The following is a 25,480-nucleotide window of genomic DNA, read 5'->3' on the forward strand; positions in this document are numbered from 1 at the left end:
AAGTAAGGAGGAATAAAAAACCTGAAGTTTTGCTTTTCAACTTCACCAAAGTGCTGTTATATATATAAGAAAAACACAACCCATAAGGCCTCTGTAAAAACTGCAACTGCATGTGATTTCCTGCTTCATCACAATGTTAGAGAACTGATGTTGCTCCTCTGTTGCTTTTATAAGTAATTGTTCCCTACTTAGGGAACTTAATTTTTTTCCTAAATAGCCATCATTTTTTGGAAGGATGAAAAAGAAAGCATCTCAGAAAGTGGGTTCAGCAGAAAAGAATCCAAATGTTTGGGAATACATCTAGTAAAAGTGATAACTCCTGGATGGAAAGGAAGGAGATATGGACAGTCAGAAGGAGGTCTTTGTTGCCTGTCTATCAGCCAACGCAGAGCTTCAGTGCAGCAACAGTTCTCTGAAGGAGAAGAAACCAGGGTCCTGGCCAGTGAAGTCATGCTTTGTAAACCATGGCCTTACATCAAATCTAAGGATTGCATTACCCCACTGTATCAACATCTGTCTGTCTTCTCCCATAACCTATGAGGGTTCTTTGTGCAAAAGCTACGCAACAAGACATTTGCAGACCAGGGTTCACTCCTTAACTGGTAGGTAAAATATGCAATTATTCAAAACCCTCTTACGTTTCACAATGGAGAGGATACGCTTACAAATTAATGGGTTGTTCTTTCTTGACGCGTGTACTTTAGTATCTGTAGGAGTTGAGCTGCCCACACAACACAGAATCATAACAGAATCTTGAAGGTGTAGGCACAAGCAAAGAAGCAATTTTTTTCTTGTGAAAAATGTAAGGACTTATACAAGTTCTCCTTATTATCAGGAATGTTGCACACCGTTAATACAGTGTCTCAGACACTCTGTATGAAATAAATTATTAACACAAAAAATTCAAAGGTTGTAAAGCTGAAGAACTGACTTTCCTTTTGAGATCAGTAAGATTATGGCATAAATAAAGGACATTTCTTCTATAATTACTGATAAATCATATGATACTATTTCACTTCACATTATGAAAAAGCCAATGACTGTAAAGACTGTAGATGGAATTGTTAATGAATTGTTCATCTTCCAGGCATTTGGACAATTAAAAAGTTACTTTATAGCTAATTTGCCTCATTTATTCTCAAAAGCACACTGGAATGACTACTTTGACACAATTCTGGGTATCAAAATAAAAACATAACTTACATTTTCCTTGAGTTTGTGCAGTCTTCATTCTTTTATCTTTCCTGTCTGGAATTCTCAGTACTACCAGTAAAACCCCCCCTGCCTCACCAAGACTCATTTTTTAGATGACAAGAACAGGACAGTGCATTACCTTCTCTGAGAGTATGGCAAAATTGAAATGAGGCTCATACAAATGAGGTGCTAAAGATGAAGCAGTCTGCAGCAAAGCTCTCGCCTATACAGAGAAACAAAAAAAAATATAGTGAAATATTAATAATTCTTAGAATATAATAAATAGTGAATATGTTTTCTTTAGTAGGCGTTTACTAAGAAAGCCATTTTCAACATGGTTACACCAATAGTGTAGGCATAATACAGTTGAATAGCATTGAAATTAATAAAGACTCTTGGTTGAGTCAGAAAAAAACATATTGGGACATACTCAGTAAAGCAATTCAATTTTAAACACTGAAGAGAATATATTAGGTATTTAAATAAAAGCAAGTATTTAAAGAACATGCTGCTGTATTTATCTGTTGTCTCTGACACTACTGTCTTAAGCATCCCTGAAAACATAAATTTTATCATAAAAGACAGCTTTTTAATCAAAAAGACAGCTTTCACATTCAAAACTTTCAATAAAATCAGCCTTTCTTTTCTGACTAGTAAAATAGTGGTATAGAAAAGTAAAAGAAATTAAGTATCAGGGTGTATATTTTCATTCTGTAAATCCAACATAAAATTAAGGTCAACTTGTGAATGCTTCTACTAGAAAATGGAGAATTTAGCAGGGAAGAAACCAAAACTTTTAAAAACAAAAGTATCTGTAAACTGCTTGAGAAGGCAAAGTTAAGAATCTAATAAAACTACCTAACTCTGAAAAATCTGAGTACATGTAACGGTACTTATGAAAGAACATTGTGAAACCAAATCCAAGATAAGCAAAACATCTTCACTTTTTTTAATTCTTTTTGGCATAATTTATCGCCATGATGATACTGATTTGTAATTATAGATGTGATACAAGAAGCAAATGAAAAATTTTAAGCCAAAAACTAGGGTAGACAGGAAGCGACACTAACGAAAAGGTTCTGCAGTGCTAGCTGTTAGCAATCCACAACTTAAAAATACAACTCAACAACCGCAAAACAACTGTAAACCTTGCTTGACTCTGATGATCCATTTGGACAAGCCTAAGAATGAGCAGTTTAATGGGAGATGGCATGACAACATGGTGGTTACAGTGAAACATGCATAACAGTTACCCGTGTTTTCTTCCTGTAACAGTAAGTTAGACATTCATATGATACCTCAACCTCAGAGAAACGACACGTTTGTTGAACAGCAGAGGGCCAAATGAAGCATTCTGCTTAGGCTGAGATTCAACACTGACCTGTTCAATCTGACCTTTTCGCATTTCCAGCACAGCCAAGTTGTTGTAAGCTTCTGCATAGTCGTTGTTGTTGACTAACGTTAGCTTGAAACACTGGTAAGCCAGATTCAGGTCTCCTATCCCCTAAAAGTAAGACTGTGTTTTAATGTGTGAAAAGACTGGCAACACCATGCATCTGTTTTGTTGTCTGTAGTATCTTTTCACCCATATGTACTAACATGGAATGCAAATTACAATAAAAACATACTGATCAGAAGCATATGTGCTTTCTTCCCAGACTCTCTCATTTTTTTCTTATTCTTTCTCCAGACAGAATCATTTCATGCCCCAAGGGGTATTCGCTTCATCTAATTTAACTTTTAGATTACTGAAGTGTCCTCTAAAGACTATGCTATCTGCTACTGTCTATAGCAGGGTAAGATGTCTCCAGAGAGGAAGTCATCATGCCTCTCTGTCTCTACACAAATTTTAAAAAAGAAGACAAAAATTAAGGGAGATTCATTTCTTGGATGGAGCAGCTGAACAGTACTTTAGTGTTATGAAAGACACTGATATAGCATCAGGTTAAAATCAAAAGTGACAAATGCTAAAAGATAGAGGCACAAGAGTTCAAATTTAAATGTTCTAGCAGTTTAAATTAATGTGTTTATTCCAGTTGCAATACAAGCAAGATGAACAGTTGGGTGTCTCTCTGACTCAAGCTAAATCATTATCAGAAATCATTTGAAGGCAATTCATATTAGAAAATTGTCAAAAACTTTATTCAGTAAACTAATTTTGGGCATGCAGCTAAAGAGAAATCTAACACAACTTCTGGAAAAACACCTGCAAAAATGGGCAAAGAATGAAAATTTGTGTAGAAATTTAACAAAGTTTATCACATTTGCTGCTGAATGTGTATTTTTATGACAATAGAATTGGTTTAATGCTCCATGTAACACAAATAACAGCTCCCAGAAAAATATCTTGAATTCAATTATTTTTTGTCAGATTATCTTGTATTGTAGCCAAGGCCTTCAAAGGCAGGTACATGGTGCAATGTTTTAGAAAAATGGGAAGGTTAAAGACAGTGGGGATTGAGCATCTTTTAACAGTCAAAACTGTAAAGTTTTTTTCTTTTGCTGCCTCTTCTCTGCCGAAGTGCAAATAAAATTCCATCTGTACTGGACTTTATTCTGTACACTATTGGGTTTTGTATTTCCAAGTAGGGAAATTACTCCTTCCTAGTTATTTTTTTCCAATTGTATTTATTAAGAAAGATTGTTAATATTTTTCATACCACAGCCACATGTCCCAAGTTGTACCACACATCTGCTGTTTCCTCCTCATTTTCAGCCAAAAACAGTGCCCGTTCAAATGAAGATAGTGTCATATCATATTGCTGGGCATAGAAGCAACAGAGGCCCAGATTGTTAAAGAGCTGGCAGTTATAAACACCCATCTGCAGCAGCCGTCTAGATTGAAAGAAAATATTTGTTTCATTTATGGTTTTGATTAATTTCAAATAAGAGTTCTAAAAGACAAAGTTCTCTCTTACTTTCTTCCTATTCTGAGAGAGTGTAAAAAACAAGTGTTATACTCTTACACTTGGTAGTTTCATGAAGGGCAGTGCAAGGCATTTCTTATTAGAATCAAAGCTGTGCAAAACACTCTGTGTAAATTAGTGACTTCTGTCTTTTTGACTGGGTCACATGATCTGACTTTACTGTACAACAGAGCTGGACACAGACTTTCTCCATTTCCTCTTTCCAATCCCTTGACCTCAATCAAGCTGTAATTCATTGCAGTTACTTTTTATAACTCTTCACACTTCAATTTTTTGCTTGATACCCTTGCATCCTTCAGTGCTGCTTTAATTAGTAATAGTACATCTTGATGTGAATCTACATTAATCTTACATATGAAGTATAACTCAAGATTTTCAAAATGATGTTGTTTCATGTGTCTTTTAGAACGGAGCTATATTATAAAAATTCTGTTAATACTTATAGGAAAAACAAAAATGCTTTGAGGACCAGGGAAAATGGGCTGTTGTCTGCAGCACGACTGGGAGTTCCTTAACCTAAAGCATAAGAGCTCAGGTCCAACAGACTCAAGAACATGAGTCAGGCTCCTTTGCCCTCTTGACTGTACTGAAATAAAAAGCAAGCAGCACTGTTTAACACTGTGTTTTTATTGCTTTCAGTAAAACATGCAGGAAGCCCAGCCCACATTCAGGTCAGGGATTTTGTGGTCACAACTCCTGGTCACTTCAGGTGAAGTTTTTCAGGATTCCTCTTTTTCAAAGGGCTAAATAGGAAGTCCTTATGCCTCTCGGATGCAATTGAAGCTGAGAGTAATATCCACTGTTCTCAAACTGCCTCATGCTGTGAAGGAACTTGACTTGTGTATTAGCTGAATAACTGCTTTGATAATCTTTGTTGACACTCGTCATGTAATGACAACAAATTTTTAAGAGAATGACGTAATTATCACTGGATAAGAAGATACATAAGGTGATTTCATGGTGATATTTGTTCAAATGTTCATTTGTCCTCCCATGCCAATCTCCTAATTTGTTTTTCCTACCAGCAATACAAAAATCAACCCCTTATATTACCCTCCCACATATTTAGTTCCCCTCCCTCCCACTTTCCCTCCCTCTCTCCCTCTCCACAAGTGTAGATACCTGTAAAACCGCAGAGCTATTTCGGGCTGGTCTGAATAAAAATGGTTACTGCCAATGCATGCAATGGCTTCCACATGAGTATTGTCTTGTTTAAGGACATCTTTATAGTACTCTGCAGCTGAGGAGATATTGTTCATTTCCTATAAAATTGGACAAAAATTCCAATTACTTCTACTGCTTATCATCTATTTTTATATCATAGAGCTTACTAAACATAAAACTTACTAAAATGTCAATCTACCGAGTGTTTTACCTATATGTTGTATAATACTTCACAGAATCACAGAATATGCCAAGTTAGAAGGGACCCACAAGGATCATCAAGTCCAACCCTTAGCCCTGCACAGGACCATCCCATGTAATGTACCTGAGGGTATCATCCAGACACTTCTTGAACTCTTGTTAGGCTTGGTGCTGTGACCGCTTCCCTGGGGAGCCTGTTCCACTGCCCAATCACCCTCTGAGTGAAGAATCTTTTTCTAATATCTAACCTAAACATAACCTGACAAAAACGCAACCATTCCCTTGGGTCCTGTCACTGGTCACCACAGAGGAGAGATCAGTGCCTGCCCCTCCTCTTCCCCTCACAAGGAAGTTGTAGAGTGCAATGAGGTCCCTTCAGTCTCTTCTCCAGCCTGAACAGATCAAGTGACCTCAGCAATTCCTCTTACGGCTTCCCCTCAAGGCCCTTCACCATCTCCATTGCCCTCCTTTGGACACCCTCTAATAGCTTAATATCTTTCTTATATTGTGGTACCCAAAACTGCACACAATATTCAAGGTGAGGCCACACCAGTGCAGAGCAGAGAGGGACAATTCCCTCCCACGACCGGCCAGTGATGCTTTGCCTGATGCCCCCCAGGGCATGGTTGGCCCTCCAGGCTGCCAGGGCATTGCTGACCCATTGACCAGAACCCCCAGGTCCCTTTCTGTGGCACTGCTTTCCAGCATCTCATCCCCCCACAAAGATCCAGCATTGCCCCATCCCAGGTGCAGAATCCGGCCCTTTCCCTTTCTTAACTCCATGTGGTTGGTGATTGCCCCATCCTCTAATTTTTTGAGGTCTCTCTGCAAGGCTTCCTTGCCTTTGAGGGAGTCAACAGCTCTTGTCAGTTTTGTGTCATCTGCAAACTTGCTTAATTTCCCTTCCAGTTCTGTGTCCAAGTCATTTTTGAAGATGTTGAAGAGCACAGGGCCTAAGATGGAGCCCTGTGGAACCCCACTAGTGACAGGTCACCAGTCTGATGTTCCCCCATTCACTACTACCTTCTGTGCTCGACGTGTGAGCCGTAACCCCCATTCCCCATCTCCCTGCACTACTGAGGAGGGAGGAGGGGAAGACTAGGAAGGAGGGAGGGATGGGGGGAAGTTGTGTTTAATATTTGGTTTACTTCTCATTATCCTGCTCTGATTTTGATTGGTAATAAATTCAAGTAATATCCCCAAGTCAAGTTTCTTTTTCCCTTGACAGTAATTGGTGATTGATCTCTCCCTGTCCTTAACTCATGAGCTTTTAATTTTATTTTCTCTCTTCTGTCCACTTGTAGAGGCGAGTGATAGAGTAGCTTTGGCGGGCACCCGGCATCCAGTCAGGGTCACCCCACCACACACATGCAACAGGCACTTGCCACTTCTTGCACAATGTCTGTGATACACAGAGCTGTGCAGTCAGTTTCCCAGTATGGTAACCAGAACACACTTACTTCCCCAGTCAAGGCCCCAATTATTTTCAATGCTTTGTAAATCAACTTATGAATTACTCTGTACAAAAATGAGAATATAACTGCATATGAAGAATTATTATGTGTCTTTGTAAACAGGAATCATGAATTTACCAAAATTTGTACTACCTAGGATATGTCAATTAGGACAACTATATTGGATAAAAATATATGCTTGGATGTGTGCTACTTGGAAGATGAATTAGGGTGAACTCATTGCTGTAAATGATGGCACACTGTTTCTGATGAGTGGAAGGCCCAGAGAACCCTGTCCCAAACCGCAGAAAAGATCAACCTCATATCTGTGTTTAGAAAGGAATAACTTGTACCTGTGTGCTGTAGATACACTGTGCTCTCAACATAACTAAAGAAGAAGCTTTTATTTAACCTCAGTAGTGCATTTAGCTATTACAAAATGGATTTTTGGTGATAGTACTAAAGTAGTCTTTTTAAAAATTATGGGGGTTTTTTAAACCAAAAAAGCTCTACAACTCTTCCTACTGTAAAAAGTTAGCGATAGGGAAGAAAAGCTCTGATTAAGATGGCTGATGCACATATTCCACTTGGGAGTATAGGTAATGAGAACAGCCCTGTGTTGCAGTACAAATCTTTGCTAATGAAGCTATAATCCTGCAACCAGGTGTCAGTGCAAAACTAGATCCTATCAACTATATGCTGCTCTTTAATAATTCCTTAAAGCGTTATGCAATGTTATATATGATTCTGCAAAATAATATCCATATTAATAACTGTTTAACAATTCAGAAAGAAAAGCCTCCAAAAATTATGCAGCTGTTTGCTTCCTTGCTGAAGGACAAAAAGGATTTAATATGAAAATGGATTAAAGCTTAGGGGTTAGATGAGAATGATGAGAACAGGATAGAATGCCAAATACGAATGTAGACCAAAAAAACCATAAATTCATGACTTGTTTAAAACATTTGTTCTGGAACAGCATCGTTACCAACTTCCAGTGAAAACCAATAATAAGTCCACTGTTTGACATAAAAATACACACTTTTAAAATACAAAATGCATGGTTACCAAGCTAAAATGAAACTCCTTTAAAACTAATCCTACTTAAAATTACATCTACATTCTAACTAAAAAACATTCACATTTCAACTGTTCCCACTGGTTTAAGAAACCAATGGTTTCATAATAATGGCCAGTCTTCACGAGCGAAGATCCGGGGAAGGTCTTTACACCTTCCAGCCTGCGCATTGGATTTTTTAGGTGAGACACAGTGTGCGCGGAACTGAGCCCACCCTTTAATCCTAAGGTTCATCTGCCGGGGCCAAGCGAGCTTGGACGGTGGCAGTGAGGTCCTCAGGACGTAGATGGGTTGCCTTTAAGGGCTAATGAGCCCCACCTGCCCGGGAGTGGCCCTGACCGGGAATCGAACCCGGCTCTCGGCGGTGATAGCGCCGCGCCCTTACCACTAGACCACCAGGGCAATGGTTTCATAGTGCTAATAAAAACAACATCAACAAGTAAACTATTTTGCTGATTGATTCTGCTAGCAGGCTGTTGGTGACTTGAGCAGTTTCAGCATACAGTGAAACACAGATAAACTAGCCTCAGCTACATGGACAACATCTGGACCACTTGGCCCAGTGTGCTTCTGCATGCCAGGGGTAAATAGGACCTCACCAGTGTGATTAACTGTTGAAATCAATAAGCCTGCGAGGCTCCTCTGATGTTACTTTAGTATCTCTGTGTTAAGTTACCTGCTTTGCATTAGTGGTACTGAAAATCAGCATAGGTAATTTTTGATGATCTTACAGTTATATTTAACTATTGGCTCTTTTTTCTAGCTCAAGCACCTAAATTTGGCCACTGTAAGGATTGTGTAGTGGGTGCATACCTCGTAGATTCTGGCAATTCCACAAATAAGAGTCACTTCTCCAGGAAATCGATCTAACCCTTGCTTGAAAAGGTTCAAAGCTGTCACAGGCTGATCTAAGCGCAAATACACCTAAGCAAATAAAAAGCGTATATACATGTTAAATGTCTGATTTTTATACCTATGCTGCTGTTTAACATGGGAGTGAAATAAAAGGCACGACACCTCCATTATTCATGCAATAAACCATTAGCTGAGATGATGAATAATACTGAGAAAATAATAGAGTGTATACTGAATAAATCTGTCTAATGAAGATAAAATAGCTTTATTTAAAATAACTAAATTTACATACATAGCATCTATACATTATTAATTAATTTGAACATTACTACTAAAAAAATCTGGTTATCTGTTACCATACCAAAACAATATACTTTGACACTGAGGTAATTGAATATTGCCCTGTTTAATATATGTTTAAAAACTTGTGTTTAGGCTTGAAAGAACTGGATCTTCAGGCTGGTAGTGCTGGAATACCAAAATGTTTTACTTAGTCAAATAAGACTGCATAGAGCACTGACACTTTCAAGTTTCCTTACTGCTCTACCAACCTCTCATCACAAACAATAAAATCCTACAGAAAGATTTTGGCTTCTGTGTCAATTATGAAAATGTGTAATGTGGATAATAATTGTGTGAGAATTGGACTCCAATGTGTTGCAACATGTTGATAGAGACCACCCCTGCAGCTATCTGAGAGTACCAGTGTAAAGGCCTCCTGTTGTGGGGTATGGTAAATATAGCTACAGAAAAGGGGAAAACCCTGCACATATGCTTTGGGAAACTAGATGGCTAGAATGATTAATTTGTCTTCCACTGAGTGGAAAAGGGTTCTGACTTGATACTACTACAACAGAGAAAGAATCTGTGACTGGTATCCTGACACAAACATTTTGTGATGAAATGTAAGAAAAGTATGTTAACTGAATGATAACTGAACACTTGAGAAACCTCCAAACATGATTTCTGCTTTTGCCCTTGAGCTTCATGGACTTCTGACTGCCAACAACCAAAACTGCCTTTTTTTTGCAACTCTATAGATATATACAGTTGCAGACATTTGCAAAGAATTCTTTCCTATGACCACTCATTGACATTCTTAATTGTCAAAGTGCTGCTGACTGTGAGCACCTTCCAAGCAAAGGGACTGCCATTTCAAGTTGATCATTAGCAAAATGAAAAAAATGCAAGTATTTTTTACACTCACTCTCCTGGGTTAAGCTAGAAAACTAATGCCTTCTTGTGAAAAGCAATAAAAGAGTGAGGGGTTTGGAGAGCAGAGTACTTAGACTAGAACTGCACTAATTACATCAGGAAAGGGGAAACTCCCCTAAATCTGCTCCATTTCATATTTTTATGTTTGTTTATGAAGTTTCCGAGTATTAATGACTCAAATCTGTTCTACTGCTTTATCTGGAGATTCATCCCAAAGAACCACTCACTACAGATGCTAAAACCCCACAGCCACAGTACGTACTGCTGTGTAATTCCCATATCCAGTGTCTTATCACACTGTCCAACATCTCTGCAGGCCACAGAGCTGCTATCTAGATAAGTGACAAAAGAAATGAAAAAAATGGAGGGACAATTTCCACCTATGCGCAGTTGCTTTGGGGAGACCTGTTTTCTAAGAGTACTACAGCTATAATTATTAAGGTTTAGATGTTAAACAGATGGATAAGCAGAATGACTCCATTTTCTTTTCGGTATCTCTCTTATTTCTTGTAAAAATATCTCATTTCTAACCCTGTTAGGTCATGAAATACTTTTTAACTTCTCAGCAGTCCTGACTTCTTTAAATGCTCCAATTTTTTTTATTTTTCTTTTGCTGTTTTATCTTTTAATAAATTACATTTCAAAGGAGAGACAGCTTTCAAAAAATATTTTTTAAAACCCAGATAGCTGCTGCAATAATGAATATAAACAAAACTAACTAGTACAGTAGTATCTGTTCACAACAGAACTTGATGCAATTCTATCATTTTTTAATGGTTGCTTAACTCAAGTCTTATCTTTCCAATTCTGTCAGACTGAACCATATCTCAGTGCCTTACTCTATTGCCTGTCCACTGACAGTCATTAAATCATGTTGTGCAATGTTTTATACTTGAGTGAGCTGGTCTGTGGAGTGGGAGGCAAAGGTTCAAACACAGCTCCTGTCTGAGCTAGTAATGATGCAGGGGGATGCACATCTCCCATAACAAATTGGTTTGTTAATCCAGTTACTCTGCCAATTTAATCATTCTGTGTAGCTCATGAAGCAAGTCCCGAGGCAGGCCACCAAGATGATTAGAGGAATGGAGCACCTCTCCTACAGGAAAGGCTGGGAGAGTTGGAATTGTTCAGCCTGGAAAAGAGAAGGTTTCAGGGTCACCTAATTGCAGCCCTCCCATACGTGATGGGAGCCTACAAGAAAGGTGGAGAGAGACTTCTTACAAGGGCCTGGAGTGACAGGACAAGGGGGAATGGCTTCAAACTGAAAGAGGGTAAGTTTAGATTAGATAGGAGGAGGAAATTCTTTACAGTGAGGATGGGGAGCACCCAGAGATGTTGTGGGTGCCCCATCCCTGAAGTGTTCAAGGCCAGGTTGGATGGAGCTCTGAGCAACCTGGTCTAGTGGAAGGTATCTCTGCCCATGGCAGAGGGGTTGGAACCAGATGATCTTTGGCATCCCTTCCAACCCAAACCATTCTGATTCTATGATTCTATGTGTTTGCGGAATGACTCCTGGTAGTGATATATATCTAAAATTACTAAGTTTAATTGAGTAAATAAATGCCAAATGCAGTCTCCAGATAGCAATGATGATAATTTCAATACAAAATGTAAATTGCTCAAGAAATAGAAATTACTTGTCACAATATGAATATCTGAATTATCCATGAGTAGTGACGACTTTCGGACAGGCCTCTGACAGATGGCTTAAAACAGGGAGCTGATAAAGAGCAACTGATTTCATCTATTTGTAGGACAAGACAAAGAAAAACGCAGTTTTAATCTTTCACAGGTCACCTTTTCTTGAATGTCTTGGAAAATGTTTAGAATCTAATGTGTCTCTTGGTAAACAAGTAGTTCTGAGACTCATCTATGCATTTGGCCTTTTAAAGCTTTTAATGTCTTTACTTTGACAGAATATTCCCTGTTTCAAGGTCTCTCTGTTTCCTTTAAGCTTACTTTGTTTTGATTTTGCTTGTGAAACTAGTATTTTGAACTTCACTCTATTTACAGATTTATTGCATTAGTTTCCTAAGAGACCATATATAGCCATGTTGTTCTTCATACCGGAACTCCAATAATTTTTTAGCTATGTAATTCTCCTTGGAGTTCAGAAGAAAGAATCCAGTAACGTAGGAGATTTTTTTTTAAAATCTTATTTCTGAAATCTGGAAACTCCAAAATAATTTTGTAAACTATAGAGTTTCATCACAACTGTTAGCATGCATTGCCTCAGGTCATATATGGAGATCGTACACTTTTAAACACAATGGTGTATCAAGTTCAAGACTGGGCTCTTGTGCTGTATGGACTCTCAGGCATAGTCTGGAATTTCACTTCATTCTTAAACAAGAAAATCTATGACTTACTTTTGCCAAATACAAGATTGTATCAACCATGTCCTGTTGCTTGAGAGCTGACTTAAATTGTTTTTCGGCTTCACGATATAATCCCAACCTAAAGAGACAACAGATACACAGAGAAGGTACTTGTTTGTTATTTGCTGCTTTTTAAAAAAAGCTTATTAAATAACGAGGCAGTGCACCCTAAACCAAATATGAATTGCCCAAAAGCACACTTTAAGACCACATATCTGTGTGCACGTTACACAAAACATGCTGTTATATACATTAAGAAAACAAAACTATCAAAAAGAGAAACCCATGAAATTTGGCCCCTTCTTGTACATGCAGCCTTCTGGTGATAAGTGAATAATGATGTACTTGTATTCATAGGATTCCCTCCTGGTCTTAGGAGGGACAGTAGAAAATCAGCAATCAAATTCCTGTCTCAACCTCTACCCATACTGTTTTAGTGTATGGCAGAGATCACACAGGTACTCTCCACTACGCATGTACCTCACAGAAGCCTGTTTCATCTCAAAGGCATTTCTTTTGCAGAGTCAAATATTTTGCACTAATCTATAAGTGCTACTTAAACTAAAAAATTAAGAGGAGTGTGCCATTTCAACAACAGTAAAAAGGTACACTTTCTCATACACAAATTGCCTTTTGTTTCCTTCAGCCAAAGGGCACATATACTTGCTAAAGAAACACAAAACAGAAACAGAACAAGCCAGCTAAAGCAAAGAAACATAGTGGGAATGTACGGTATTTTGGGATCTTGGATGCTTTAGTCTCTGTAACACTATTCAAAAAAATCCTGAAAGTAACAAATGACCTCTAAGCTCATGTATTGTGTCTATATGGTGAGGTTTTGGTATCTGAAGGGCTACAGGGGCTTCTGTGAGAAGCTGAAGCTTCCCCTCTGTTCCTATTTTCTCTCCCCTGCCCAGTTGAAGAGGGATGTGATAGAGCAGCTTTGGCGGATACCTGGTATTTACCATAGTTAAAAAAAAAATTCAGTCTTATCTTCTAAAGAATGTCAAATAAAGGTTTAGGATAATGATACATTTTATTAGTTTGGCCATCTAAAAAGAAGCAATAGTTTCAAGCTAAGATACAATATGGAATTTTAAAGGGCTAACTGCTTTGTATTATCAGTGCAAGAATTGCTTATAGAATTGAAAAGATTGCAGATGCTGTTTCAGTTTTTTAACACCCAACACAGTGTTTGTACAAATTCATTGTAAAGAATGAAAGGGGAAACTGCCTCAGTACCTGCTTGAATTATGCAGAGCAGGGTTGTATCAGGAGGAGATTCTCCTGGTTTGGTAGAACTGTTATTATCATAGCTTTATCTTCAGCAATCACTCCAAACTCCTCACCGCAAGTTTGTTCCTCCCTGCTGTTTCCATTCTTTCCTCTAAGAGATGCATGGCTGCACAGTGTCGGGGTACTCACAAGTCATTTTTATCAGATGTTGGGGTATGGGGTGCCAGCCCTGAGGCCTTGGTATCTTTGGAACTGATACTTCTTGGGCAATGTACTTCTGGCAGAGACTGTCCAACATGAATATTTTATTATGTATTATTTTGTCAATCTGAAACCCTCACTGACAGTTAATTTCTCAAAGTAATATCGGAATATTTATTTTGTGTAGTCTGTTTTGACAATAGTTCTTTGTATTTATTGACTGACTTTTCAAATAATGATTTTAAAATACATTAAAAAAGGTAAAGTTGCAACTAATTAGTTACTTAAAGGTACGCAGTGTTGATACCTTTATCTCAAGCAGTTGTCTACTTGCATATTAAAGGAGATTTAACTGTAAGCACAGAGCTCTCCAACATAACAAGAACTATTTCTCAGTGCTCGGCGTTGTGCAACAAACACAGCAGTACAGGTCCTGAACTCATATTCACTCATCACAGAAGAAATAAACAATGGCTTACCTATAGTAGCATTTCCCAATTTGCACTTTCCACCACCAGTCCTTGAATTGTGCGTGCTCAGTGGCAAGGGCTGCCAAATCTAGAGCCTTCCAAAACAAACCCATCATCTTAAACATTAATACCATCAGTGTTTACACAAAGAAAAAGAGCACAAAGTGAACAGTGTAAAGATTTTTGTGAAGAGAAAATTTTGAACAAAAACTCTGGGTAAACTTCAGGTGGAAGCACTGCTTTACATTTATTACTTTTATAGTTCAGTCCATAAAACAGCTGAAAGGATTATTTGTCCCTCTAAAAATATGCAATCCAAACAGCTTCTTCTAATTCAAAGAGAAAATAGACAATCAGTTTGATCAGACTCCTGCAGTGTTGCTTCAGAATAGACTATTTTTTTAAGCCAACACACTTTTTCCAAGCTTCCCAGTATTGTTCACTAAAAGGTGTTAAAACCAAGTAAAAATAAAATAAAATTAAATAAGTTCAATGAGTTTGAAATACTATAGAAATTGTCATCTCACTTCTGGGAAGAAATTCTCAGATATGCAGAGTAAAACAAATTTCTTCCTTTACAAAGACTATGATGTAAAGAATTATTTTACAGAAGAAATACCTTAAGAAATAGATACATATTGAAGATGGTGGAGGTCTAAAATCTCTTTTGTCTGGTATACCGGAAAAGCAGATATGCTCTGATCAGCCACCACAGCCAGAATCTATGGTTTTTCATATTTAAGTTATAATTTCAAAATCTGTGTTAAAACAAATTGATATGTGTTTTGTACCGCAATCTACCGCAGATGCACTTACTAGTGTTTCTTTTTTATTAATTCCATTTTTTCTCAGAACATATCAAAGCCATGCTATATTTGCTATACTTTAGGGATATCATCAGAAATAGTCTAAAAAGACCTAATGCTGTGTTTGTATAACAAAGAGCTCACCTTTCTGTTTGTTTGTTTTCATAAACATTTTGCAGACCATAGGAATCAGAACCTTGCTATCTATCAGGAACAATGAGTAAAAGTTCTGTGCACTGGTCACTCAGTAGCAGAGGAACAAATAACTCCCAGGAAAAATTAATCTGAATATTTGAAATGCTGTAAGAGCCCAACCTGGTCACATCTACCCTTAGGTTTGATTCCTGTTCTTCCTGCTAGCAAAATGAGGCTGCAAGTAATCAATGGGTTTAGATCTGACATAGTGCAGGAAAGTCACTGGAGCTATGACAACTTAGGCAAATTGCTATCTTTTGGTTCAGTGAGAAAGAGTAATTTGTTTTCTGTAGCAATTCAGGATAAGGAGCTGCCCCGATGCTGTCCCAAAGACAAGGAGACAGCTATCATTTCCTGCCTCTGAGACAGGAAAGAGAAAGCTCAGGGAAACTTCCAACTCTGAATTCACTGTTTCTTCAGTTAGGTGGAATCCTTGAAGACCTTAGATGGCAGCTCTTATCTTGATTGCCCTTTGTTTCTTAATGGTTTTGCAAATTGTACAACAGGGCCTTTGGATGCTACAACTGTTACGGAGAATAAACTTACTTCAAGACAGAAATTATTGGATTCCCTTCTAGACAGATCCTTTCTTTCCTGTGAAGGTACATAAGCAATTTTGTCCCAGTACTGGGAAAATCTGGGAGAGCAGTTGATGTTAAAACATTGGTTACTTTTGATGCATTCACAAATGTATAAACAATGTGTGTGTCTGTCAAATACCACACCTGCTTCTAATGCGGCATAAACAGCCACTTCAGAAAAGTAAGGATCATTCTGCAAATAGCATGCTTCAGAGAGCTTTCCTCAGAGTGCTCTCATGGCAAGGGCTCAAGAAGGACGGAGTTTTAGAAAACAATCCCTTCTGTAACTGCACATTCAGATTTCGAAATTTCTGCTACCCTAATTATTTCTGATAACTACTTTATGCAAGGCTACCAATTCTGGCTGCGATTGGAAAGTGAAAACTAAGACTGCTTCAGGTTTACTAGACACTAACATCAGCCGTTCATCTGTTAGTGAAGATCCTGAACTCTTACTGAGATCTTATACTAATATCAAGAAACACAGCATGACTTCACTTCGAAGTCAGCTTATGAAAATAAATTCTGGTTTTATACTTTGCAATTAATGAAATAGGAAAGGAATAGGTAAATCTTGTTTCTGATACTCTATAAGTGATTACAAAAACTTTAATCAAAAAATACTATAAATGTTACAAATATTTCTAAAAAGTGTTTGCCTGAGAAGGCTTTGTGGATGCTAATAGTTAAGAATTTCTGCTGGTATTACCACAAAATCTTTTGATGATGTGGCCTCTGAAATGTTAGTAAATTGATCCATAGTCCTTTAAAAGCCTTCACCTTGTCAGTACCAATCGCTAGCAAATTTAAATTTCAGTTTGGTGCAAACTTTATTTCTTAATTGCACAGTTTGGGTACAAATCAATGTTCAATCTGCATGGCATTTTAATTTAAAACCAATCTATAACAGCAGTACTGATACGCCTGTCCTGCATTCCTGTGTATTGATGAATGTTGGTGCAGTCATCTTAATAACTGGAAGGGAAAAAAAGGTAGGATTTGGGATTAGTAGGTACTTTTTGATTCTAATATACATATCAGTTCAAAACCAAAACTGATTTTCCTCAAACCTTAAAAACTTTAGGATATAACTCATCATCTGGACATACTGATGAGCTGAAGCTGTTACTGTCTAGAGCACTTAGCATACTCACATATGCAGAGTCCATTTCAATAACAGTCTTAACCCCAAGAAGCCTTTCGGAACAAATTTATTTTACTCTCAGTTCTTATGCTTGTGCAAATAAAAATGTTAAAACCCCCTGATACTGGGTGGGGTTTCTGTTTTCTAAAAAAAGTTTTTATTAAAGAATGAAAAATAATGTAGATTCTTTAACTGTATTTAGCATGATTCTGAGTTTCATTTTTTTACCATTACCGTCCTTAAATAAAATGTACTATAAATAAGACTTCCAAACTTCACTATTGTATTGCAAAATTAAATTGGTATAGTTGTTTGAAACAGGAATTTCATACAGAGTATTGTATGCACCAAGAAATTAAATAGATGGAAACAATAGCAAGTATCTGCTGCTTCTGTCATGTGCTGTTGAATGGCAGTAATTTTCCCAGCAACAATTACTGACTGAAGTCTTATTTGTAGGCAAATCAGCCCAAATCGTCTATAAAATAGTTGAGCAAATGATATTAGCAATAGTCAATTTAACAAAATCTATTTTGGCAAGTGTCTTCTGGATTCCTATATTTTATAAATCTAACATAATTCCATTTTAACAGATTCCTATCATAGAATTAATTGGGTTGGAAGAGACCTCCGAGATCATCAAGTCCAACCCTTGATCCAACCCCACTGTCATTACTAGATCACGGCACTCAGTGCCACATCCAGCCTCATCTTAAAAACCTCCAGGGACGGTGAATCCACCACCTCTCTGGGCAGGCCATTCCAATGCCTGATCCCTCTCTCTGTAAGGAACTTCTTTCTAATATCCAACCTAAACCTCCCCTGGCAGAGCTTAAGCCCGTGCCCTCTTGTCCTATCAGAGAGTATAAACTACAAAGTACTAAGAAGAATTAAGGAAATAATGAGAGGTCATGACTTCTGGGCACAAGTATGCATTGTACACTAATTGTTCTTCCTCAGGACAAAGTGTCTTGTCATCATTACCCACTTGTGAATAATGGCAAGATATGATGTCACAGTCTACCGAAAAAAGTAGCAACTGAACTATTTCTGGACAAGTCTTTCAAACTGTTCTGCTCTTAGAGCATTTGGCCCATAAAATGGCTTTTAGAAATAGCTCAAGGAGTACAAAAAGTCAGTTATTAAGTATATGTGTTCAAAAGGAAACAAGTCAAGAACAATCATGGATAGGACAATAGTATTTTCTGCAGAGAAGTGTTTAATTTTTCATTAAATAAGATGAAAGACTTTTGAATACATTTTCAAGTTCTGAACAAGCTCAGTGCTTCTCTCTTCTACTTGCAGACCCACGTTTCTGATAACTGATAGATTACAGATGTATTTACTTTTAATTAAAACCAATTTCCTAGCACTATTTATTCAGCTGAATGCACACTGATTAATAGCATTTCTAAACTGAAATTGCTGAGTCTTTTTTTTTTCTTTCTATATACTGGCAGAATATGAAACAGAAGACAAATAATAAAAGTGCCTTTGTTTCTTAAATAATAATGTGATAATAATAAATGAGAACAATACAGACTGTTCCAAATCAGCAGTGACAAAGCAAGGATATTGTCACTTCTACTTTGTGTTTTATTTGCAAAACTGCAGGAACTGGTATGCTGTTCACAGAGAAAGTCCCAAGAAAGACTTTTCAAACTTAAGTAAAGTTCTCAGGCTTCCAAGCATTTCAAGCTCTTTCATCTCACCTCATGTAGAAAAGAGTTGGATTTTGGTTCTTTTTTAAGAATGTGCAGCCTCACACAGTAGCAGAAAATAGAAAGATGTAAGAGATGTCAGTGACTGTTCTAATGGGTGATCAAGCAAAAGTGAGATCAACTTTTAAGAAGTTAACATACGTGCTGTTTCCTTGCTGAATCCTAAGCGATCAAAATTTTTTTAGGGAGACAAGAAATTGAATTTCTGAAATGTCATTGGAAGAAGAAGTCAATAAACACTGCTGCAGTCACATTAAAGCAGAAGTTAAAGTGTTTCTTTTTTGTTTAAGAAAAATTAATGCAGATGAAGTTCAAAAGGAAGGGGGGACAGTTTGGATAATAGAATTACATTGAAAATGGTATAGAAAGCACATAAGAAAAGAGTCAACGAAAGCAAATGACAGAAAGCAAACTGAACAGTTAAAAAAAATTCTCTTCAGAGGTACATATTACATTATAAAGGTACCTCATTCTGTGAAGCATGACACAATTTTTTTTCCTACAAGATGATATCATTAATCAAACATGTTGATCTCCCTCTCATTACACAGTAAATGGTGGTGGTCACAGTGTAGGTCACAGACACATGGCATCTTATCAAGTGACTCTTTTATTCTTAGTGAACTGAGCTTTCAGTAACAAACAACATAATTTTTTAATTACTAGTGGCCTAAACCCCAGGCACTTTCTTCATATTCAGTGCCAGAATATGTAAATGTTAATAGCTATTTCTCTCTGACATTTCTGATGCTTCTACTTACCATTTCAATGGTATTTTGGATTAAGAGTGCATTATAATTCAATCCTCTTAAAGAATGCTATACAGTAAGTTGACTGTGTACAACAAAATCATTCGATACTAGATTAAAAAACTTCAAAAAGTACCACATTTGGAAATAATTATCATTTATATCAACAACAGTAAAATATTTTTGGTGTGTATTATTGATTAACTGGAGAATTTAACTTCAGGTCTAATAACACACCAGCTGGTAGTATTGCAGAAAACTCAGTAACTAGTCAACTATGTGTTATTGACATAAACTTCTTTCAAACAAACCTCATGCAGAAATTTTGATTCCATTTCAACTGGGTGGATATCTCTAATATAGCAATGAAATATTTTGACACTTTACTAATTGAATAAATTAATTATTAGGTGAACTGCCAAAAAAATTCTGCAACCTTTACCTCTTTCTGAAAGTTTAAACAATATGTACCCAAACTTGATCTTACCCATTCAGTGCAGTAATGTAAGAACCACAGAAGAAAAATTTTGGATAGGGTAAGAGGGAAATTATAGTTAGGAAAACTTCTGAAGAATAAATGTTGTAGACAATATAGTTTTTCTCTTGAGGCCACAAAACACCTCAGCACTACGGAATTATGTTTCTAGAGAAAGCATCCAAAGTCCCATTGATATTTTATTTTTATGCAGTTTCACCAAACACATTTCCTTTCTATTCATCCAAAAGCATAAACAATCATCTCAGGAGTTTAAAATGTCAAATAACGTTCATTTCAATCACTGTTTTGTCAGGTATTTTCAATTTCTTCTGTTAATGGACAGTCTTTCATAACTTACTGCTTACTCTCAAGCCACAGGACTCTGAACTTTCTAGGCAGTTCAGCTACCTGACATGTAGTTTCAGTTACTGCTCAGGCTCCAGGAAATTCTGTTACATGAAATAATTAAATGCAGAGACCTTACCATATTGATAGATGAAGGACCCAGTTTTAAGCATTAGAATGCTTTGCTTCTCAAAAAGAAGAGCAATCCATAGCTTGGTATTTGCAAATTATCATCCCTGATTTTCACCCCTGTAAGAAAGGATATCTCTCTCTTAAGCAATTTTTAAAGCTTCATTTCTGTACTTACTACCTGGACATGTGTGATGTACTACCTTGATCCTTAGTTTAGCAGAACACTGACAGAAATACCTGAATCATACATAATAAAAACTGAAAATAGAACATACAAAATACTCACATTTTTTACGTCATTTTCATGGTGAAAAATATATTCAAACAATGCCTGTCAGAAGAATATTTAAAATATTGTCATATTTGAAGACAAAAGTTGATAATATTATTTTAGAGGAATACAGAATCTTGATTATGTTAGGCAGAAATTCATTCTTTGTGGACAGAATCACATTCAGTGTCACAATTGCTGACAATTACATTTATTTAGGACTTGAATAGACAAAAACTATAGATGTGCTACACTGTCATCACAGGAAAGCATCTTAATTCTTAATTTGTTGCAAGAGATTAGTGGAATTGCCTCTTATCTCTGGTCCTTAACATCACCTTAAAACAAAAAAGGCAGCTATAATTTGAAAGTGAATATAGGTTTGAGAATCTGGTACAATTTTCATGACTATTTAACTGTAAAATCAACAAGTGATCTAAAAAAAGCTTTTTGCAATGGACAGTCAGGTGCTTATGTAGTGCTAAACCTACTTAAATAAACATGTTTATTAAGAATGTAAGCTGAGCAAACTTTGTCTTAGGGGAAAGAAATCCTAAGCCCTACAAAATTTTGGGATCTGTAAAGGAGAAAATTCCTTTTTTTAATTATTTGTAAATGATAAATGCTAACAATACTGTGCTGCTGCTGAAACTCAAATACACCATCATAATACCACAGCTTAAAGAAGTTATCTGCATCAGCTGTGCTGTGGTTAACTGCTTATAAGCCCACAACTGCACAGCAACATAACTGCATTTTTGTTTACTCATGTATAAAGCTAGGCAAGTCATACTGTGTTGTAGCTGTTCTGCACTAGAACACAGATGAGTATATAATAGGTAATAAGGGTGGCATTTTCAGTGAATAACATGATACTGAAAGATGCCGGATAACTAAATGGACGCTGGAAGCCTCTATTCCCAGAAATGCATTATGGATGCTAGTAACACAAGGTTTAATTGAGTTGAACCTTGAACTTTTTCTGCATGCAAATCGTAGGTCTTAATTGCTTCAAAAGAACAGAAGGTTTCTCTAAATTTGTATAATTCATTCTAAAAAACTAGGAAAAAATATTGCCCCGTGAGGAAAGAAAGAAAGATCAAGACCTCAGTCTCCCAAGGGCTTCCATGACCCTTCTGCCAGCTTTTCTTAGACAAAATTCTTAAAATAATTACTGTAAGGAAACTAGAGAATTACTATTGAATTGTCATGTCTGGTGAGGAAAGTAAACCATGACCTACTTTTCTCCTAGTTTTGGTCAGAAAAGACTCTGAACAGATGATTAAAAGACATTAAAGAATTATAAATAGAAACACGTTTATAGGGAGATTAGAATTGGAGGATAAGAATAGAATAGACAATAAAGTAGTAGTGGAACATTTTCTCCTCTAGTTCAGTAACAGGGAAGCATTCAGTAAAAGTGTGTAAACCTAAAGTGACAAAAAAAGATGTTTTCTTGCATGGTTGGCACAAGGAATTTACTGCTGTTATGTATACAGCCTGACCTTCAAAAGGATTTAAGTGACTGAGAGCATTCACTTGGATAAAAATATCTAGAGTTACCTTAATAACTCTATTAAAAATCCACAAGCTAAAAAAGATAAACTTTCTATTTCATACCATAAACCAGTTGCTAACTGAGATGTACCAGAGGCTCTCTCTGGCGACAGGTGATACCTTTCATGTCTGCTATGGTGTCTTTAACATGGTTAATGCTGGTCAGAGAGAAGCCACATTCCAGTATTCTTCAAAACACTGGAAAAGCTCCTCATGCAATGAAAAGATAAAAAATCTAACTTGAAAAAAGACATGATGAGGATACTTTGCAAATACATATGGAAGAAGTACGTAGGAGGTATTCATATACAAACATGAATACACAGGCTAATTATGTGAATTTAATAGCTGTAAGATTTATGATCTTTTTTGCATGTGGGAGAGGTGACAGCTCAGAAAGTTTTAAAACTTTAATCAATTATTCTTAACACACACTGCAGTCTGAAGTCTCACCTTGTGCTTTGGCTTTACCCTTAATGCTGTTTTGTTTAAAAAAAGTTATAAATCCATGTAGCTCCAAATTTAAACTTAGATCTTACGTTCAGTGTGAAATGTTAATGTCATAATGTATTAGCTTCATAATACTGACAAGTTCACTTGCTGCCTATGGATGCGTCTACGACTGTTGTTTTACATTTTTTGGCTTAAGCCTCTTTTCATATAAAACTGAAGGAAGACAGAGCTGCCCCAGAAAATGCTAATTAAAAATCAAAATAGTTAAAAATATGTATGTTTCTCATTCCTGAGAGCCACTGCTGAAAATATGTCCTCTGAAAGCTAACCTACCTACTTAAATAGCATGTAGTTACCAAACATAATTAAAAGCTAGCTGTCTTTGGGCAGAAGAACTAAGCCTTGTTTCTTATGGATATGTCTTGCATTTCTTAATCCTTCCCAGATTTCCTACATCCCCCCTATTTTACAGACTGAAATGAATTTATAATAATTTGTCTGCTGGTTGATTGCTGGCAAGGACATAATTGTACAAAAGCCGTGCAAGTTTTTTCAGTACTGATAAAGAACTGACTTGTAACTGCCCTCAGATGATAGCCTGGAATTCTTTGTTTACCTCCCCAGGGACATACCTGGCCAGGGATATACCTTTGATTACTATATTTGATACCTACTCTTCTGCCTAGTTTGGTTAGGAGGAGTGGGTGAAGAATACAGTGCAATCACACAAAATTTATTTCCTTTAAAAACTACACCGAAATGCAATGCCATCAGTCTAGATCAGGCTTTAAAAAGAAAAGAAATTTGCTAGTCATTTATGAAAAACTGTTAACCAAAGTTTTAGACTGGAAGAGCTAATTTCCACTGGCAGATTATTAGGCACTGCTAGTCTTCTAACAGTGTTCACCACTACATTTCTAAAAATAGACTGAATACATACTGGTTCTTTCAACTTTAGGTTGAGAGCCAAATATAGCTCCCTAGAGGGTGTCTAACAGTTGTCTGATACCTTGTGCAAAATGAGTCGTTGGCCTCAGTCCAACAGTTGTTTTTTGAAACATGTTCAACCATACAGCTGATTATGTTGGGGAAAGATTCAAGTGAAAGGCCACAGAATGATAAATCATCACACAACTTTCAGTTCTCTGCCACTCAGAGCTGAAATAAGTTGGGCAGATAGCATCGATAAACCTGTTATATTGTCAGATAGCCTCAGTTTCAATGACTTTCTCAAAGCAAAAAAATCCAAACCTTTTGAACACTTTTAGGCCAGGATTGCAATTTCCAGACATTAGGAGGGTTCTGCAGGATTTTTTGCTCCTGGTTTTTTTTTTTTTCTTTTTTCAGTTGCATTTCATCACTCCTATATGAGCAGTTCAGAGTTATTTACCAGAGGAATATTTTATTCTGTACAAATGTTTTTCCTAGATTATACTTTCTACTTAACTTCTTTAGACATTCTTTCAATTTCAAATCTGGTAAAAGCTGTCAAAAGGTAGGTAACACACTATTTTCTGAACTTCACCTCTACAACACATTTCATCACTGTTTTTATTCCAAATCCCATGTACAGTTACATTAGAATGACAGCAGAAAACAAGAAAAAGATATCATGTTAACCAAAAATAGTTACGTACCTTTGCCAGTTTGGGTTTCTGAGCATATTTTGCGAAATTCAGTCGAGACAGATTTATGAAAGGGCCATCTGGATTTGTTAGCATTGAAGCCTGAAGGGGAAAAAGAAGTCTTTTAAGTGGGAAGATCCCCTACACTTTTCCTGGAAATTTTCAAAATAGTAGTAGTATACAACAAAACTCCCAAACCCCAAAGAAAACATCTGTAGATGCACTGCTCTACTGTGCAGTACAGACTCTTCCTTTTTCTTCCCTCTCTCCACTATTTCCATACAGTGCCTAAGCGTGTAGCTTGGTAGTTGGGATACACAACAAAAAAAAAACTTTCACAAAAGATTTAGGAAGATCAGTTCCTACCTGCAATAGTGAGAAGATACCATGTTTTGCCATTAATGTGATGCTTATCTGTACTACATATTCTTGCTGCTTGCAGTTTATTAATTTTGCCAAAAGAATGAGATAAAGCTAGTCTAGTTTATTTTCCTTATCTTTTGAAGTGACAGGCACTGAGCACCTAATAATTGTTTCGTAGTAAACTGGAAAACTTGGAGAGGGTTTCAAGATACTCATAATGAAATCATGTCATAGTATTTTCATGGCCTTCAGTGAATAAAAATGCGTCTCAAAGAGCCTGTGAATCGGGAATTTATGTGAATTTCAGTGAACTTGTAAATACATGAACATTTTTTATATGAACAGACCAGCAAACTAACAAGAAGTAACATTTTCAAAATCTACTTTAAAAATAATTTAAATAAAAAGCTAAAAACGTTCCTTCAAACTGGAGTTCAGATGCAGCTTTTAAGTAAACGATAACATCACTGTGCCAGATACTGTGACCAAGAAACGCATCATTCTGAGAAGAGAGTCAAACAACTCACCGTTCCCAGCCTGACATATCCCCCCGAGGCACTAGTAAGGGGACGGGCTGTGAGGGCTGTTCGAGGTGTTCTTATTGCCTGTTCCATAGTACTGGGCCGTCCACTTTGCGTGCTGGGTCTCACAAATCCTGTAATAGGTCTTCCTGATTGAGTTACTGGC

At 36.8% G+C, this 25,480-nt stretch overlaps 1 protein-coding gene and 1 non-coding gene across 4 annotated transcripts in view; both read right to left on the reverse strand.

Annotated features, from left to right (window-relative positions):
• TTC8 (tetratricopeptide repeat domain 8) overlaps window positions 1-25,480 on the reverse strand; it is a 40,458-nt gene that overhangs the window by 911 nt on the left and 14,067 nt on the right. Inside the window, exons 5-14 of one of the 3 annotated variants that reach the window (XM_050335673.1) lie at window positions 25,321-25,480; window positions 24,443-24,532; window positions 20,811-20,855; window positions 14,383-14,468; window positions 12,458-12,545; window positions 8,832-8,942; window positions 5,244-5,383; window positions 3,855-4,029; window positions 2,576-2,698; window positions 1,334-1,417 (exon numbers count right to left, since the gene is read on the reverse strand). In XM_050335673.1, the coding sequence (XP_050191630.1) occupies window positions 1,334-1,417; window positions 2,576-2,698; window positions 3,855-4,029; window positions 5,244-5,383; window positions 8,832-8,942; window positions 12,458-12,545; window positions 14,383-14,468; window positions 20,811-20,855; window positions 24,443-24,532; window positions 25,321-25,480 (1,102 nt within the window). The remainder of the gene's footprint in view (window positions 1-1,333; window positions 1,418-2,575; window positions 2,699-3,854; window positions 4,030-5,243; window positions 5,384-8,831; window positions 8,943-12,457; window positions 12,546-14,382; window positions 14,469-20,810; window positions 20,856-24,442; window positions 24,533-25,320) is intronic. The other 2 variants (XM_050335674.1, XM_050335675.1) reach the window with 2 other exon arrangements.
• TRNAD-AUC (transfer RNA aspartic acid (anticodon AUC)) lies at window positions 8,349-8,420 on the reverse strand. Its single transcript has one exon. It is a non-coding gene; the product is annotated as a tRNA-Asp (tRNA).

The sequence above is a fragment of the Myiozetetes cayanensis genome, unplaced genomic scaffold (assembly GCF_022539395.1).
Source record: "Myiozetetes cayanensis isolate MyiCay16 unplaced genomic scaffold, myiCay2020 scf6-25, whole genome shotgun sequence".
Taxonomy (NCBI): Eukaryota; Metazoa; Chordata; class Aves; order Passeriformes; family Tyrannidae; genus Myiozetetes; species Myiozetetes cayanensis.